The 19,503-nt window shown below is 38.7% G+C and overlaps 1 protein-coding gene across 2 annotated transcripts; it reads left to right on the forward strand.

Moving 5' to 3' along the window:
- Window positions 1–656: 656 nt before the first annotated feature.
- On the forward strand, window positions 657–19,252 carry serpini1 (serpin peptidase inhibitor, clade I (neuroserpin), member 1). Of its 2 annotated transcripts, XM_086081093.1 has the most exons (10): window positions 690–780; window positions 7,639–7,784; window positions 8,883–9,167; window positions 11,451–11,681; window positions 11,756–11,950; window positions 13,973–14,177; window positions 15,250–15,347; window positions 15,840–15,926; window positions 17,756–17,845; window positions 18,430–19,252. In XM_086081093.1, exons 2-10 carry the CDS (start codon window positions 7,697–7,699, stop codon window positions 18,504–18,506), a joined length of 1,356 nt encoding a protein of 451 aa, XP_085937219.1. In that variant the 5' UTR covers window positions 690–780; window positions 7,639–7,696; the 3' UTR covers window positions 18,507–19,252. The 2 variants fall into 2 exon arrangements, with proteins under 2 accessions (XP_085937220.1, XP_085937219.1); XM_086081094.1 differs by lacking the exon at window positions 7,639–7,784 and having other exon boundaries at window positions 657–780.
- The last annotated feature ends 251 nt before the right edge of the window (window positions 19,253–19,503 follow it).

The following is a 19,503-nucleotide window of genomic DNA, read 5'->3' on the forward strand; positions in this document are numbered from 1 at the left end:
TTGAGTGGTTTATGGGGGGGTTTAAAAAAAGAAAAAGAAAACAAAATAAATAAAAATAAGATCATTTATTTTAGGCCATTTATTAGCGCCGAAGGAAATCGTAGGTTGCAATAGGTCAAGATTGTTCCCTCTCCGCCCAACTGTTGCTTCCGCCCAATGGAGCGACAATTTATATTAACGCTTTCAGACTGCGGTTTTGGTCAATATAAAGCAACTAATAGGTTTCTCAAAAGTCATCTTTTAAATTAAATCGTAAGAAGAATAGGAATGAAACATTAATAAAATGAACATTGTAAAGCATGTTCTTTACCTCTCTGTAAAGTCGATTTGTGAGTAAACTGAGACTTTGCATATTTTTTTTCATAATTTAATCAGTACAGTCCTTTTTATACGTTGACTGAACAAAGTTTGGCAAACATTAAGGTTTAAAGAATGACCCAAAATTATGTATTTATTATTATTATTATTCTATTTTTTATTGTATGTCATTTCAAAATCCAGCACAATAAAAACAAAATCATTCTCAATGAAACACGAAAAAATAATAATTATTATTAAAAACTGACCACACAGCCAACATATACCAGAAATGAAAATATATGTTTCCTCCAATCTGATACTCTTTGTTGGCGTTGTCTGGACCAATGGGCGTGTAGGAGGGCGGGGTCTGCGGCACAGCAGCATGCAGTCAGTGATCTGCGGCGTCGGAGGAGAGGAGCAGCAGAGAGCTTGCACAGTGCGCACGTCATCTCAGCCATCCCCCTTGAACGCTGAACATCGGTAAGAGCAGTTTTGGTCGCCAATTTAAAAAAACAAAAACAATCTTAGTTATGATAAACCTGGGCAAATTTGTAGAACTCGTAAAACGTTTAGGAAGCTGCAGTTTTTACGAAACAATCTGGATGTGTTTGGATCATTCGACTGTGCCATTGTCATTATATGGAATTAAGGAGTGTCATTTTCATTGTTATATTATGTAGAAGTTTGATAAATGAACAGGTGTAGAAGAGCAAATTCACTTTAAAAAATTATTTTACATAGCTGTGTTTTTTGTAATAGACATACATGCATTTATTTGTTACCGTCTTTTCCTTTTTATGTATATTTTTGTTCTTTGTAAGGGTTTGTGTCCTTTAATTAAATGGCAAAGGCGTTGTAAGTGTGAATTTACGTAGCCGGTTGTAATATCCCAGTCCTATCCTGTCCCCACCCCTCACACGCACGCGCGCGTACACACGCACACACCTACACGCACGCGCGCCCACATAAACATACACAAATGAAATGCATAACATTTGTTAATGCTTTCTGCAAGGTATAAATCTGTCAACAAATGCGTATGTTCTTAATTAACTGACATTAGTTTAATTTAATTTAAAATGTATTATAAGATCATGGAGTTTGTGTACAGTGTACCTACATGTGACCCTAAAATATGTCATGATGAGATGTGACAACTCAGAACATGAACATCGGATTAAATGGTATTTATACAATTGAATCACTATCATGAAATAATTAAAAATTATCCATCTGTAACTTCAATAAATAATTTAATTGTAATTCATTTTAATGATTTGTCAAAAAAAAATTTTTTATTTTAACCTAATATTTTACATTTGAAATCCATCATGTCCTATTTTAATATTGTATTTAATGTCCTCAAAATTCTCATTTTCAAATTCAAACAACCACATACATTTCACCCATAATCTCAGTTTAAAAATATATATACAGCGGATTGTGATATATATATAATCGCAGTGTATCAATCCCATATGCCTTGCAACCAATGTTAATCTCTTCTGATATGTTGCCTTCCCTCCTATGGGCGTGTTATGCACATTGCCAGTGTGTGTGTGTGTGTGTGTCCTGTCCATTTCTTCCAAGCACTGCACTAATTGCATTTCAATAATTAAATGTCTTTCAAATCAGCCTTGAAAAATCAAAACAGACAAGCGATGCAGGGTTGCTTGCTAAGTGCACGCAGCAACCATCAGCTTCCACACGTGCATGTGTGTGTGCCAGTCTAACCCACTCTTTGCTGTAACAATCAAGGCCGCATTGTTACAAACATACCACGTATATCGCCTCACGCTGTAATCAAATCCACTGCTGCATAAAATTAAAATTAAAACGTTCATCTTGGTTTGTCCTCAAATACTTTCATGCTGGTGGTTGCTGAATTTGCATCATACTAAAAATGTAGAGCTCGGACCCATGGGAATTTGCATGAAAAACACTATGTGATCCTAAATACAATGAAGTAGATTTATTTTTGTGTTTGAGTTACAGACATTTAAAAGAAAAATATCTAAACTGCTTTGGAGGATTTACATAATTTTGGAAGACCAGAACTTTTGCCTGAAAATATTGTGTGGGGACCAGTGGTTGTGATCGCTTTAGCAAATGTTAAATGCTATCTTGGTTGACAGTTCAATACCGCTAACCAAGTCAATGCATTATCCAACCTATTTTGCGCGGTCCCGGCAGTTATTGGAAGCTAGCTATGCTGTTTTGGGGCATTTTGTGCCCATCCCTTATTGCAACATTGGAAATATGCCGCCAGAAAAACTGAGCTTATGTTGGGTCTAAGCAGCAACCGCAGCATTAGGCTAGTAGGACTACATTTCATAGACACGGAATGACGAAAACACGCCTGTTAGCGATTAGACGTAGTTAGATTTAGACTAGTCGTATGAATCTTTACGAAAAACTGTGTGATTGACATACACATGGACCAAACAATTGGCTCGCTAACTGGACTAAAAACATGCCAGGTCGAGACTTGGGTATCAGCAGGGAGAAAACAATGGGGTTGGCGAAATCCGCCGCAACTCGGGACACAAGCCTCAAACTTGGGACTGTCACGCTTACTGGGACTGTCCCGATTAAATGGGGTCACCCAAGTTCAGCCTTTCAAGACAAGCACAGGTTATTAGCCATGCAAGTCCTTAGTCACGGCTGACTAATATTTTCACTTAACATTCCTTTAGCTTCTATCAACGTCTATCTTTGCCTTTTCCTCCTGTCGGTCAAACTGTTTATGCTTCTTGTTTTCTGTATTTGCTCATCCACCACCTCCCAATCAATTAAGTTATTTCTAACTTCTTCACATTCTGCCTTTGCCTCCCGCCGCTGCCTTCTGTTCGTGGGGATTAATAAAGGGTTGTTAACCTCTCTCTTCACCCTCTGTTAAGCGTACAGTGAGTATCCTGGGACTTAAGGCAGGTTCCGCTGGCCATTATGTCATTTTCTAACAAGGGAGGCAATCAGCCAAGTCAGTGTGATGAGGACGGGCTGCAGATGGGAAAATTAGTCTGATGTTGCAGCAGCAATCACCTGCTCCACGTACGGAGATAATTGAAGTAGACGATCCTACAGCATGACTTAAATTGAGTTTTTTAATGAAACGCCGTGTTAACTGCGCAAGGAGCGGGTGTGTTGTGTGGCGTTGCTGTTTTTGGTGTAAGTTCCTTCTACTATGCTAGAGGCTGTGACTAGCTTTTGACAGTGTTCTGATTGGTTTATAGCAGCAGTTATGATTGAGCACTGTGAACTGTGCTTAGCAGCAATGATGTCCATCCATCCTTTTTTTTTTTTTAAATACTGTTTCGTTCTCATTTGGTGAGTGGCATATGAAAGAGTAGCTATCGTAGTAATTAGAACAGTTAAAGTCTTAAGGAATATGTAGTCACCATTTGGTGTTTTGTAGCTGCTTGTTTTTCTGCAGACAGGTTTGTACTTGGCTCTACAGATACATTTCAGATGGCCTACTTTACTGCTGTTTTGATCTTCAGGCTTATTTGGAGATGAAACGGTAAAAGCAATTCACTGCAAAAATCTGTTGGTTGTTGAAGAAGTGGGTCAGAGAAAATTAATCTGCTTCTTTCAACTGATTGTACTCTTAAATCGTTTGGGAGTAAAATCAGTTAAACTTGAACTTATTCAAAGCTGTTTTGTTCATGTTGGCAATGCTCTATTTGGATTATGCTGCCAAATGTGCAATCTTCAGTAGGACTATAGAGTAAAAAAAAAAAGAAGGGAATTATCCGGGTATAAAATTGAACATCATGTGAAATTTGTACTATTGAACATTTACTGTGTATCAATAGTAACACATTAAAGCAATGGAGGCTTGAATAATTTAACTGGAGTCCAACCTCGAAAGTTGAACACAATCGATGCACAACCATGGTTGACCTCCATCTTGCTAAGATTTCTCAGTAACGTTTTCCATTAGAAAGAAGGGAATGAGAAATCTCTTCCAGCGTTAACCATACATTGGCGGTCATACTTTTTTTTTTAAAGAATGATTTAACCCCAAGGGGTGTAGCCAGAAATCTTTAAGTGGGGTGGCCATTCTTTATCCGTTACATTGTTTTTTATATCAGATCAAATGTATATTTATTGTGTAAATATGCAGTTAATATTAATAATTTGTAGCAGACTATCAAAGGTTCAAAGAACAATGCATCCATTTGAAAATGGTAGCAATATCACAGTTATCAAAGTTTAGCTCCAGGTGTGGGGGTGGCCAGAGGGTGCCTGGCCACCACGTAGCTCCGTCTCTGTTTAACACTATATACTTGTATGATAAATGAAAAAACATGATTCCTGTGTGAGTTGCTTGATATCTTAATTTTTGATGGGTGAGTATAGATACAAGGTATTGCTGCCGATACCAGCATTATTGTAAGGTATCGGTACTCATGACAGCGGCCGATACCACCATCAGGAACATAGAAATTAGAAAAATAGAAAATTGCCATTCATTTCATGCAATTTTATGGAAAGATGCTATATTGTAGTATATAATTTTATGTATCAAAAGTAATAGCTAGCATCCCTAAACAACTATTAAATAGTAAACTGTTAAAACAGTTAAACACCGTAGCTTACCTTTGAGTGACAAAGTGTTGTGAAAACCCACAGAAAAAGCAAAACACACTCACAGAATTGATGCTTTTATTTTCACTGAACTGAAGTCATGTAGGGTACATTGCGGTGTCGTACAATATGCCCAAATATTGCGTTTGCCATACATGACTGTATAAATACACTCTTGTGACGTATTATGGCCCATGTTCCCGAATAATGTGGTCAGACAATTGTTTTCAACAGCAACCAGTCGACAGTGCAAGTCATTTACAATAAACCAAATTTAGCCACTTAATTACCCGCTGACTTCTCACTCAGTTGGCACAACAAAGGTATGATAGCAGTTGTTCCTTTTAACATTGAATGCACCAAAATGTGATGTGTACTACGCATGCTGAAATTAAAATAAAAAATAAAATTCTCTGGGTACCATTGTGAATTTAAAACAATTTTTAGATCCGTTTTACATTTTATAAAGGAAAGATGTGTTGGAAAAGAGAGAGGGGACTTACGCTGGTGAAGTTGACACCTCGTTACATCTCCATCCATCACTCGCTGTTGCCTAGGTAACCTTGTCTTCTGCAGCAAACGTGTAGGTCAAAGTGAATGCGTGCACATCTGCGGACGTGATCCAGCCGTGTCCATGTTCATCCGTAAAGTCCATCGGCCTCCCAAGCATGCAACCTCAAGGTGTAGAGTTTAAATGGCGGTAAGGATTACGCTGCTAGCTGACGTCACTTTTTAATTGTGCAAATGTCAACCGTCGGATTACATGGGAGAGATTAGGGACTACTTTTAAATGCCGGTCCGTTTAATTGCATTTAATGAATCAAATGGTCAAGATTAGGGGATTTTCCAGATGATGTGGTTGTGTTAGTCACGAGAGAGTGAAAGATGTTCAACAGATGGGGGTGTTTGGTTTCCTTCCTTACCTGCAAGGTATGCTGGGAACCCTTCATGAGTAGCTCCCTTAAAGAGAGGCTCACTTGGCTGCTGGGAAGGATTTTCTTGTGGACAGTGTGCCGCAACTCAAAAGGTCAGAATGTGCTTACGCAACCACACACAAACGTTCATCTCTCCTCTCATAAGGTTAAGAACTTTCAGTTGCCTTTTAGCTCTAATCCTTTCCTGCAGCCGTTCTGTATTTGGTTTAGTCACATGCCAGCCTTCCGCATCTGTGTGCTGCACTGGCAAAAGTTGTATCTATTTATTTTAAAATCTGTTATCGGACTGCTTAAGATAGTAGTTAAATAACAGTTTTATATGTTCCCCTTCCCCTCGTTCAGTGAGGATTTGAGAAAATTATTTTATTTCCCAAATAGTCGTCAAAATCCAACATGTGAATCTTCTCAACACTTTTACTGTAATTGATAAGAGCATTAATCAACATGTAATATACTACTCACATCTTCGAGATAAAAAATAAATAAATCATCATTCGTGTAACTCTTTATTACTCAACTGTGCTCTCCTCGGCTGACAATCACAGACAGCAATGCTATAAATAATAGCGTCTGGCTGGCTCTTGCTTTTGTCACTGTCGGTTATCCACATTCGTCATTGTGCAGAAGGCTGAAGTTGAGCTCTAGTCAATACCATGTCAGTGGTTGGACGCAAAAGGGCTGGACCGATTCAGACCATCTGATGGGCATGAGAGGAAAGTACAGTAAACAAAAAAAAAACTGCGAGGGGTGCTCATGTTGTCGATGCTGCCTATTGTTGGTGTTGCTGTGGACATTCTGATGCTTTTTGTCACCTGCACATAAAGTAGCAGCCAGCAGATTCCAGCCTTTCAATTGGTTAGCTCCCTACTTTGTATGAACATTTTGGCAAGGTATTTGCCTCTGTATGTCTGTAAAGGCATGCATGAATTAATCTGGTGTGGAAGGACTTAACATACACTCTTAGAAGTCAGGGTTCCAAAAGGGTTCTTGAAGGGCAGGGGTTTGACCCAGAACTATTTGCTTCTGAAATACCCATTTTTGAGAAAAGCTTTCTTCAAGGGTTATTTTCAGGCTAAAGGCTGTAAGGACCGTTTCAATACAGGGAAGCCTTTTCGGAAGGACGAGTTTTAAAAGATAATTTCTTCCCATCAAATGTTTAGCCATGTATTTGAAATGGAAATGTATTCATATCAATTAATTGTGCTGAGTCTACTACAGTCTTAAACATCTTTTCCATCATTTTATGCCATCTAATAGTCAAATGATATAAGTATTGAAGAGCATAGCAAGCGGAAGGTTCCCTGCAATGGGTCTTGTACTGTACTAAGCAGTCAAAAAAAGAGTTAAAACCACTGCGAAGTGTTCAAAGTCCCAATTGTTCAACCTCCGAAAAAAATGTTTACCATAGGAAATAATGTAAATGCAATTAATCCGTTCCCAAGCTCCAAAAACAGAAAATTCCAATTTTAATTTCTATTCATGATTTTTACATTTACAGTACAGTACAGTATTTAAACATTAAAAAAAATGCCTTACCTTTTTTGTTGTGGTGTGATGGCATCAGTGGATGATAAATGCTATGTTAATGCTAGCTTTAGTGCAGTGCTGAGTTTGTGTATTTTACGTTGTTAGACTACTAAGTGGTCCTTGCGTACGTTGTTTAACGTCAGGCACGTTGTTGAACAGCTAAGGGGGGTTATCTTGCCAGTATTTACAGAAGTAGTCACGGTAGTTACAACGGCGCGATAATTTCCTTCCTTCTTAGCACTGTATATTTTTCTTTGCTGGCACTGTTGTCTTTCTTTGGGCGAAGAAAATTGCACCAACGAATGTATGGAGCAACTCCGGGAGTATTCACGATCTGACTGGAAATGAGCAGTGTATCATCTCAACTACCGCAACGTGAGCATTCGGCATTGCTCGGCTTTACTTGGCTTCACTCGGCTACAAGTTTTCAAGGTACGTTCGACTTAGCTTGCCTTGCTTGGGTGTTCAAACCCCGAAAATGAGTTCAAACTCCGAAGCATTTTTTAATCCGATTTTTGGGTTGAAAAATCTAGTTACGTTTTTTTTTTTTTCACTCAGAAATTCAAAGTAAATTTTACAAGGAGAGTATTGATCACATTTTACCAGTTTATTGAAAGAAAAGAAAAAGCTACTCAATAGTTGAGGAACAAACCCACAAACTTCAGGCTGGGAGACAGACACTCAAAATTCTGCGGCCCGTTGACTTTATATTTAGGTTTGTGTTGTGCCTTCACTATCAACAAGTAGCCTACACCAAGTCATTAAAATCAAAATCTGCTTTGTTAAACCCACTGGGTGGTTTGGCTTGGAATGACCCTTTAATGAAATGACACCACAAGTGCACCACAAACGGAGTGCGTTTCCATCAATCTTCCTTGTTTTAATTGAATGCATATTGAGTTTAACTGTCTTAAAATGTGACAGGCAGTACCGAGGCTAATGTGGGCTAATGGTTCATGAACAGTGAACAATTTGTTTTATGTTTTTTTTTCACTGCAGTATATATTCAGAAGACCCGCAAATAATTTGCAGATAAAATGCATCTGTTCCAATAAACAGTTTGCCTTTTATTCCTGCTTTAATTTGGGCTAGTTTACTGCTGTTTATAACAAATTGCCTGTAGTTGTCCTACACAGCCGGCATGCTGGGAGATTAACTGCCAAAGTGGCCATAAAAAGTCTAGTGTAGCCTCTTTTGCTGACTCTCTTCCTCCATTGCTCTCTCCTCTCATCCATTCATCCTCCTCCTGGCCTTCATCATTATGTACAATATCCTTCCGTACACATTTATCTCTCACCATCTCGCGATATTGTAATTCCTGCCTTTTTTAATGAATAATCTTGTCATCACACTATCATTCTATCCCCATCTCTTTGGCCTCCCAATCTCATTATCGCTCCCTAATCCACTCATCATATATCCCGTTATCTTTCCATCTTTTCTCCTTGTGTCTTATCATGTCGTTCCTTTGCCAATCTATTCCTCTCTTTTGTTTCTTCATTTCACATGGCATCTTTTTTCCCCGTTCAGCTGTCATCGCAGCAATGTGGACCCTGGACACCTCGTCCCCTCTCCTCCTCCTCCTTTCCATCCTGTTGCTGGGCTACAGTTGCCGGGCGGCGGACATTCCGGAGGACATGACATCAGAATTCTCTGTCAGACTGTACCATCAGCTGCAGGCGACAGGGGATCAAGACAACATCGTTTTCTCCCCCTTGAGCGTGGCCCTGGCCCTGGGCATGGTCGAGCTCGGAGCCAGGGGGGCGTCGCTAGAGGAGATCCGACAGGCTGTCGGATTTGACAACCTGCTGCCAGGTGACAAACACGTTTATAGAACTTGACAGTTTTATGTGGAGAGACAAAGCTGCTTCAACTCATTCATCCATTCTCTATACCGCTATCCTCACTAAGGTCGAAAGGCCTCACTATACGGCAGTCCAACTATATAATTTGATTTCTCCCAGTTAGAGACAAATTAAAGCAATGAAAGAAACAAATATCATTCAATTAAATTACGGTCTGCTTATATATTTCTGGAAAAAAAAAAGTTGTATCAACGAAATATAGTCTGATTAGGTGAAAAAATTTTGCAATATTAGTAGCTTTTTTTTTTAATTAAAGGTTGTAAGACAAATGAGTGCAGAAATACATTCTAAAGTTCAGAGAATTATAGTCATAGTCATAGTGTTAGGATTAAGTTAAAATTAAATCAATATTTAGAAAATATTTAGCTAGTATACTAGGACATAGGTCTATGCTCATATTAGTTACAATGTAATATTTTCAAATGACATCTTTCTTACTTAAGACAAAAAAAATTCACAGTATGAATTAAATACAATTTTATGAATTGGATGTTTGTAGAATATCTTTTTTAAAGCCCATGATTTTATTATTGTAGTCATTTTTCTTCTTTTAAAAGGAAAGTCAACCCCCCCAAAATATTTACAATAATATGTTGTATGTGCACCCAGTAGTCTAAACACAGTATTTTGATTAATATTGGGTTTGTGGAATGTGATGCAGTGAAATGCACCAGTTTTTTTTTTTTTATCCATCTCAGGGGGGGCAGCCATTTTGTCACCTACTGTCGACTGAAATGGACATCACAGTGTTTTAAGTATTCCACAAACAACATATTAATCAGAATATAGTGTTTAGACTAGTGGGGCTACATAGGGACATACATTATTGTAAAGAGAAAAAAAAGTGTTTACTTACCCTTTAAGTGTGGCCATATTACACCTTACAAATATGTTAATGCTAATTAATAAATAAATATCTATTAATAAAACTAATAAATGTTAGTCAAGTAAAAAAAAATAGAAGCCTAGCCTATAGTGGGGGTTCACTTCAGTAAACAAGCTTTTTTCAAGAGTTTACAGCCTTACGCTCTCATTTTTATAATGTTTTTGGTCTTGATTATCATATATTACATTTTAAATTGTTCTTATAGCTAAGGCCCTATTTTTGTAGACGAGTGCTCGTGCGCTCAGTGTTACACCACCACAGAGAGCTGCACAATTGGGGGTGCAAGGCCCATGTCATGTTGAACGTGCGCCTCTATCTGCACTGAATTTCAATGGATTAATGAGGGGAGCTGCTTCAATTGGCTGGGAGGCAGCTGCATTCCCTCCTGCAATGACGCAAACGGCCTCTTCTATCGGCACTGGTCTGTCAAAATACCAAAAGAAAGAAAATGACAATCTTGCGCACGCTTAGACTAGCTAGTCTTACTCTGGAGACAAAAACAGGAAACACTAAGGGTGTTTAAAAAAAAATAGATTTGGCAATATATCGCGATTTTACAGTGCACAATTCTTGTATTGATTCAATATGCAGCCGAATCAATTTTTTAAGATCAATTTTTGACAGAAATATTCAACAAAATGTCTTAATTAGGGTTAGGGTTCGCACTTTAAGCATGGAAGAATGTTATATTAATGGTACATTAAGCCTTATTTCAATGCTGTTCAAACATGAAACAGATTGCAACCAGTGACTCACAGTTATAAGCCTGCAGTCCATTTTCATACAAATCTTACAATGTACATGTACAAGTTTACTTTTTAGTATTTTCTAAATTTGAGTAAAAAAACAAGAACAAAAACGTAATAATTGATTTATAGATTTGTATTGGGATTAATCGGTATCGAATCGAATCGTGCCCTGTGAATTGTGATACAGATCAAATCGCAACATATTGGGCGATTCACACCTCTAGGAAACACAAATTAGCTCTAGCAGTGTTTCCCAACCTTTATTTAGCCAAGACACATATTTTACATTGGGAAAACATGTCACAAAAACTGGTTACACATGTACGTACTTGTATTGTTGGCATAGATGAACAAAGCTATAGATCTCTGACAAATAAAGTGAAATTCAGTAAATTCCCGCGGCACTCCAATGATCTCTTGTGGCACATTCCCAGGTTGGTAATCACTGCTTTAGGGGAAGTGGATTATTTTGTATATATTGATTCCTTACAGGTGGATCATTTTCATGGTCATTTTCCCCCAGAAAAGCTTATACACAGTGATGTTTTTCTCCCGCATACCCATTCCTTTGTTATATGAACGTACTTGTGCCCTCCAGGTGCGGAATTCTCGTTACTCCAGAACCTGACGGCGGCGCTATCCGAGGATGACACCCAGTATACGGTCCGCTTGGCCAACAGTCTCTTCCTTCAAGAGGGCATTGCCTTCAACCCCAAGTTCATGCATCTGATGAAGAAGTTTTTTGGAGCCAATGTTCAGACCGTTGACTTCAGCGAATCAGCAACTGTCGCCGAACAGATCAACAGATGGGTAGAGAATCATACAGAGAGTGAGTAAGAAAAGGAAACTAATAGACTCATTTCACTTCACCGAGCATGCGCTCTACAACCAACTTCCTTGTAGGTAAGATCAGTGACCTTCTGTCTGCCGAGGACTTCAGCAGCGTGATTCGTCTGACCATGGTCAACGCCATCTACTTCAAAGGCTTCTGGAAAAGTCAGTTCAGGCCGGAAAACACAAGAACCTTCTCCTTCAGCCGAGACGATGGTTCCGAAGTACAGACGCTCATGATGTATCAACAAGGAGACTTCTACTATGGTAGTAACATCATCTCAATGTTTGATGTACGGTTTTGATCTGTTTTTCTTATTGTTTTGTTATTTAACCGAACAAGAAAAGACAAAAACACAGATTTCACAACAATTTGTGAAGGAAGAACCAATTGAATTTAGATGGAGAAATTTACCACTTCAGCGGTTCAACGTACCAGAAAGTTCATTGCTAACAAATGAATGGAAAAACATTTATTTATTTATTTATTTATTTATTTTTACTTTTGTTATAGGAATTCTATTGTGTTTGATGTATCACAAAATCTAAATTGATACCGGCCATCTTTTCAATATGTTTTTAATATGTCAAGGCAGTCAAAAAAGTTATTTCCATAGATAATATTCATGAAAGTGTAGTGTCTTAAAAAACAAAACAAAAAAATAACAAATCCAATGTTGTTTAAATATTACTTAACGTTTGGTCTTTTGGGGCTATTTAAAAAGGACATTCGATAGTTGTGTTATCAGTTATTATTCACTATTTGAAGGTCTTTGTGTTGGATTGGGCCAATACCTGTCCTTTTTTCAAAAGGTATCGATACTCGCGACGGCGGCCGATACCAGCATTGAGCGCCCTCTTGTAGCCATTTTACGATCGGGAACTTCAAAATTAGAAAGAATTCAAAATGAGAATAGCAAATTGACATTAATTTAATGCAATTTTAATTAAAAGTGCTTTTTTGGTCTATATAGGTCTATTTATAATTGTCTGTCATTGTTTTTTTGTTTTGTTTTATATGTATAAAAAGTACTAGTGGGATCTCAAGAGTTGAACACTGGTTCTATTATTGTTCTGAAAAAGATGTGGTATCAAACATCTTTCTATTTGATCTAGTATCAAATTTGATTTTAACATTTCATTTTGTTCAGTTTTTCATGCCCAATGCTGCTATACTTTACTTTATTGCCTCATTTGGTTCCATTTTCTTCACAAGTCACACTAGTCATAAATAGGTGGGAGCAGATGAATCACATTGCAATAGCGGGTGAATGCCTTTGAGTGAAACAGCTTGTATCTGCCTCTGTATTCCGCTATTATTTTGTAATCTGATGTGCTGCCAAAGGAAATGACATCAACCTTCTCTCTGCATCGCTTCTAAAGTTGGTGCATGTGCGCTATTTTGGTGCAGTGAGATTGCACACTTGCGAACGTCAACGTTTGCAGGCTGCTCACATACTGATGTCTGTTTGTTTGGAGGGAGTTGACTTTTGAGTTTTGAAGAATAGGGACAGGTCCATGGAGAAATAGGCCGTGTGTGTTTTTATATTCATTTTTGTAGAAGGATTATGTTGTGTTCAAGTTAAACACCCACAATCTCTGCAGCAACATTGCCTCATCTCAGCAAGTTCCAGGGAGGGAGGGTGTCAAACATAAAACTTGAGTTGGGTTTTTATTCTCTTTTATTTCCTTCTCCCTCTGCTACCATGAAACCTTATCTTGTCAGCAGCAAGTGCCATCCCATCATTTAACGCCTTTTAATGTGACAAGCTGAAAAAGATAATTTTAAAGACGATTGTTTAAAGTTCTGGTTTTATTTGACTCTTGTAGTGCATTTTTCACGAAAAGGTTTGGTTCAACTCTAAATTCTACCCCGTTTGATGTGTATGTGTTTCGTTTGTAGTAGATGTGAGTTTGTTAAAGGTCAATCATTTTTTCTGTATCATCTACATATTCATATAATCACACATTGGTGCATCGTTTTTTTTCTGAAGGCAACCTTACCTAACTCAGGCTGAATGGAGGCCATTTTTAAAGGCAAATCCCGTTTGAGTCCTCAAAGTGCTGCATGAATGCTTTTTAATTAGAGTTTAAGCAGCCTCGCAAGCTGTAATCAATAGTGTTGTTCAATGTGCCCGAAGAGGTGTTCATCTCACAAGCCGAATAAAGCAGGACACACCGCAACCATCAGTGCAAATGTTTGTGTGTGCGTGTCTAAACTTCTTTCATTCACACCTATTTTCTCTCCCCCTCTCCCCCCCCACCCCCCCACCCCCCCCCCCCCCCCAGGTGAGTTCAGTGATGGCTCCCAGGAAGCTGGCGGTGTTTACCAGGTCTTAGAGATGCCGTACGAGGGGGACGACATGTCCATGATGATCGTCCTGCCTCGGCAGGAAGTGCCGTTGGCTTCTCTGGAGCCAATCATTAAAGCGCCACTGCTGGAGGAATGGGCCAACAATGTTAAACGGCAGAAGGTGGAAGTCTATCTGCCCCGGTAAGAACTCACTCATCCGTGCAATACAAAACGCTCTTTGACAAACAAAAAAAACATATTATCTTATTTTCGTAATAGTTCTGTCAGCTGCATTGCTTCCATCCTTGAAAGCCTTTCAACAGTTGTTTTCTTGGACGGCAAGAATGATTTTGTATAGCAAGTCTTTCCAAAACGTAATTTCACAACGCTTTCGCCTCAGTAAACATCATCAATGGTCGGCGGCCTATCTGGAACTGGGATAGAACTGGGATTGGTCCTAAAGATATTGACAGCACGTAGCTCATTAGTCTGTAAAAATCTGTAAATTATCATCATTGTTTTAAGACACAAAGCTCAAAGCTTGTGAAAGGGTAAATTATATTGTTTCTCAAGCTGTCCCCTTCGATGATGTCATAATTTTCCGTCCTGCGATTGGTTGGCAGCATAACTTTTCCAGCCAAGTTCCAATAGCAAAATGTAAATGTAGCGATTTGCAAAAAAAATTATACATTTTATTATCAGAATCTCTGAATGTGATTTATTTTATTTTATTTGAAGTTTTGTCATGTTATTTGACAAATATTGTTTCTGAACTGCTCCATATGATGCACATGTTACAGCTACATGCTGTTTTAATGCATTTTTATACAGTTAGGGTTTCCCCCAATCCATTATAGGCCGGGCGGCCCCCCAGCCCCGCCCTCTAGTCAATGAATTGTAATCTCTGCATGTTGACGATGGATGATTTGGCGCTTGTCGTTTTGTCCTGTGCCCTGCCCTCAATAGGTTTTGGCGCATGTTGTTCGTTGTCCACATCCCCAATCCCTTGGAGGACCGAATTTGGTTCTCAGTCCGTCCCTGACCACCAGGCTTAGCAAGTTTTCCGGGGGAAACCCTGACAGTATTAATGGTTTCTGTACTGAGAGCTGGATTAGGTCAAGTAAATATCCACTGAAAGCCTCATAACCAGACTGGATTTAACCATATATATTATGTATTACTGTGCTCGTCGTCATATACAGTGATGTAGAACTGCACTATATCGTACTTGAGAGGGTTTCCTTTTTCCTAATGTTGCGACTGCATCATTTAGGTTCAAAGTGGAGCAGAAAATGGACCTTAAAGAAATTCTGCAGGAGCTCGGAATAAAGAGCATCTTCACTAAGGATGCTGATCTCTCTGCTATGACGGGTGAGGCACGGTGGTCTACGAAACATCTGACATATGACCAATATAATGATTTTGAAATCAAATCAGTGTGGTTGCTATAGATGCAAAATAAATCTACAATCCAATTTGGTTCATTATGTGTTGCTTTGCTGCGCTGAAGTTGCCTCCAGTACTTGCTGAGGTAACCAAGGTAACTGCCATTGAGTGGGCAGGTTGAAACTGTCGCATCCCCTTGTAAAAATTGATTCAGTGAGAGAAATGAACGTATATGTTGGCATGGAGAAATAATCTGGAGAAATGGCAGCCCCCTTTCAAAGTATTACTACTGATGTGAATGTATGTTATGTTCTTTCTGCAGTTTGTTCACAGAGAACATGATTTTTTTTTTGTCTCTCCGTCAGGTCCCTGCAGCGCCACTCTCTTGTAGCACACATTGTCTTAACGTCTTTGATGGGTGTGCCCTAAAAAAAGCAAGTGATGATCTTTGTTTTGTCTTTGTGCGATTTGTTTCAGGTGGGAGGGAGCTTTATATTGGCAGGGCAGTGCAGAAAGCCTACCTGGAGGTGACTGAGGAGGGAGCGGAGGGAGCTGTCGGATCAGGTAGACTATTATTGCAGTTTAGCCCGCCCTGGTGCTATTAAGATTATGGTAAATATTGATGTGGTTTGTTATTAGGAGGAGGGTGATAGCTGTCAGCTTAAAACGAGTGCAAACTTGTTTCCTCATGCAAAAACGGATGAGGGTGCACCCATGATTGTGTCACATACATTTCATTTCACTCATTCTGGAAGAAGTTAATGTAAATAGATTAATTTAGGGCTGCTCGATTATGAAAACAATTATAATCACGATTATTTTGGTAATAATTGAAATCACGATTATTCAAAACTATTATTCAATTTTTGTTCAAGACAAGAACATGTTTAAACATTTACAAATATTAAGACAAATAACATTATTTGAATCACTATAATTATGTAAGTTCCTTTTGGACCAAGCAGAATATATAATAATATATATTATTTATGTGAGCAAAAATTTTTTGAAGTTTGTGGGACGCAAGCTAGTTTTGACAGGGGTGTGTGGTGAAAGAGTTTGTGTGGCCGTGCCTCAAAACAACTCATAATTAATATTATTTGGGCTGCAGCTATCGAATATTTTGGTATTCGGATATCCAACTGAAAATTCTAGCGAATAATCAGGTATTTGGATAGAAATAAAAATATACCTGTATATACATTCTTGGTTAAAGAACAATTATAAATACAGAAGATAAAAAAACACATTAAATGTAATAATTAAAAACCAACTAGTTTAAATTTTTAGATAATCAACTTTTCCCCCCTTTTTTTTTTACTTAAACTGTGCTTGTCAGCCAACTATTTTCCTCTGAGTGAGATTTTAGACAAATCTCTCCCCATAGATTTTGGTCGCGCGACTAACTTGCTGCTGGTAGCTAGCTGTTAGCTAGCAGTCGCCGCTAAACACTGGCAACAGGCGCCGTACAATACAATGTCAGCATAATTATATGTTTATATTAGCGTTGTAAATAGTGTTGTTCCGATACCGTTTTTTGGCCCCGATACCGATTCTGATACCCAGTTTTGCAGTATCGGTCGATGCTGATACCGTATCAATACCTCGGTTTTTTTTCTTTAATATAAAAAGCTGCCCTGTCATTGGTTCGGAGCATTCAATGGCCAATAGGATATTTTGGCTTGGCATGCAGTGAACACGTCACACATCAGTGAATGTTGTGCACGAGTAAGATACAAGATGCTGCATCCAAAGTCCTATATAAGCGTCGGAAATAATGGAGTCTGCATGTTACTTGTTAGTATTCGCCGATGCCGATACTACTGTTTTAATGCAGTATCGGGGCCTCCCCCAATACCGGTATCGGAACAGCACTAGGCGGAAGGGAGAACTATTGCGCCCAAAATAAATTGCATTGACATATTGCATCTTCAGCATTGCTAATTTCAAGTTTCTGAATGATCTAAGGGCTGACAATAGGAGCCAGTCACAAGAAAGAGTCATGCCATATCAACTGATATAACCTTTCAACTCTGTGTTGTGTTTTAATGTTGTTGTTGGCTTCCCCCAAATTATCACTGCGATCAATTTATTTTCTGTAACTCTGTAATAGGTTTATTTGTCTTCCGCTAACACTTCCATTACCATCACTTTTCTCTTTTTTTCAATTTCCCCACAATTTAGACATATTACTAAAACAATCCCTGAGAATATTCCTTTTTTTCAAGATCAGGGAAAGCATGCGAACTTCACAGCTCAAATTTGAGCCTCAAACCTTAGGGCCTGACCTATCCTGCTATGGGGAAATGGGGAATGTTAAACTGTACACATTTCCACCTTCTAGTGGTAAATGATATTTTTGCTTCAGGGTTTTCTTCTTGTCTGTCTCACAGGAATGATCGCCCAGACCAGGACTCTGGTGCTATACCCACAAGTCATGGCTGATCACCCATTCTTCTTCATCATCAGAAATCGGAGAACAGGTATGTGAGTGTGTGTGTATGTTTGTAACTTGACACGTCTGGCCCTATTCTCGTGCCCAGCCCAAGTCTAGCGCAAGGTGCAGTCTAAGTGTGGGCATCAGTGGAGTTGTATTTATTTTGGTATTTTTGTAAATTAGCGCAGTTAGGAAGGGGTGTTTGCTCTGTTGTGGGAGTGAACAGACGGCCTTCCACCCAAATCTTTTGTGTCCAACTGTGACACGCTTCTACACCCCCCACACCATGCATATGGCTTTGCTGTGGCCCAGTGGCTGTTTTTGAAAATATAATAATAACGATGATAGTAATAATGCATTCAATACATTTATTTCCGTAAGGATTCGTAGGGTTCAATGTACCCTGTTGTCATATTTATGAAAGAAATACCACATCCACCACACTTATAAGCAACGTGTAGAATCTGTCTGCCTGTGCCTGGATCAAATCTATCAAAAATTACACTGCACCACCTGCACCACAACTTAGCCCTTATTTTACCTGGTGTAAAGTCTAGACTACGTTCTGTCACTAAATTGTCAGGTGCATCATAAACCATATTGTGCATCTGTGTGTGTGTGTTCCTTCAGGGTCTATCCTCTTCATGGGCAGGGTCCTCACCCCTGAAGTCATCGAGCCTAACGACCATGACTTTTACTCAGTGTAACCCCTGGCGCGATGTCACTCATTCTCAGCCAATCAGATTAATCCCACCACTTTTATCATCACCTGCAGCTGTATTTTATAAAGATATCAAGTATTGATTATTATGCTATACTGTATATTGAAAAATGACAAATGTGTTTTGATACAGAAAGCTCTATGGATGTAGACACAAGGAGAGTTAAACTGTAAATATTCTCTAGTTAAGTAATGGAGAGTATTCTATGCGAGTACACATGATATTCATGCAGAACCATGTTTTAGTTTGTCTGCTTTATACCATACACGCACGCACAATCCACAAGAACATTTAAATCTTTTCTTTTGTAAAAATACTAACCAACACTAACTATTTGTACCTTGTGTTGCCCTTTAATATATTTAACACAGTGTTCTACTGTATATGCTCAGTATTTATTGTGGCTAAATCATGTAATCATCAGTCTTAGTAATGAACATCCAGCAGACCATAATCTTGTTTTGTTTTTTTTCACACCGTTGGCACATGACTAAACTGCCGAAGAACTATTATATGCCTTATCACATGCGAGTGGTTGAGCAAGTTTTGCTGGGCATCTCACAGGTGAGCTGAGGAGACTGCAGAGTTGCCATAGAGACCAACTGAGGCTTGCTGGCGCACTGAAAAAAGATCCACTGCACCAATTTTTGCTGTACATATTTAAGGAGACAATAACAGCAGCTGTATACACTCTTATAATCAATAAAAAGATAGACGATCTTAAGCTTAAACATGTCTTATTTGTGATGTACTGTATGATACGATAAACTCACACCTCTTATGATCCATTTTGCATGCTGTTTTCATTGCTCAAGTGCAAATCTAACATGGTCCATCTTGAAGATTGTCATAGGGCAGAAATTCAGCAAAGACATACAAATATACATGCATGTTAAGCCCATTGAAGACATGTAAATTACGTAGAGGTGTGAGTGTGAATGGTGGTTTGCCTTAATGTGCCCTGCGATTGGCTACTGACCAC

Source organism: Leptonotus elevatus, chromosome 7 (assembly GCF_054856555.1).
Source record: "Leptonotus elevatus isolate MCC_2025b chromosome 7, RoL_Lele_1.0, whole genome shotgun sequence".
In the NCBI taxonomy this organism is placed as follows: Eukaryota; Metazoa; Chordata; class Actinopteri; order Syngnathiformes; family Syngnathidae; genus Leptonotus; species Leptonotus elevatus.

Coding starts and splice junctions, on each gene's coding strand:
- serpini1 (XM_086081093.1), top strand. CDS start 7,697: ATGAGCAGTGTATCATCTCAACTACCGCAACGTGAGCATTCGGCATTG. Junction 11,682..11,755: donor GGTAGAGAATCATACAGAGA/GTGAGTAAGAAA, acceptor ACTTCCTTGTAG/GTAAGATCAGTGACCTTCTG. Junction 17,846..18,429: donor CATCAGAAATCGGAGAACAG/GTATGTGAGTGT, acceptor GTGTTCCTTCAG/GGTCTATCCTCTTCATGGGC.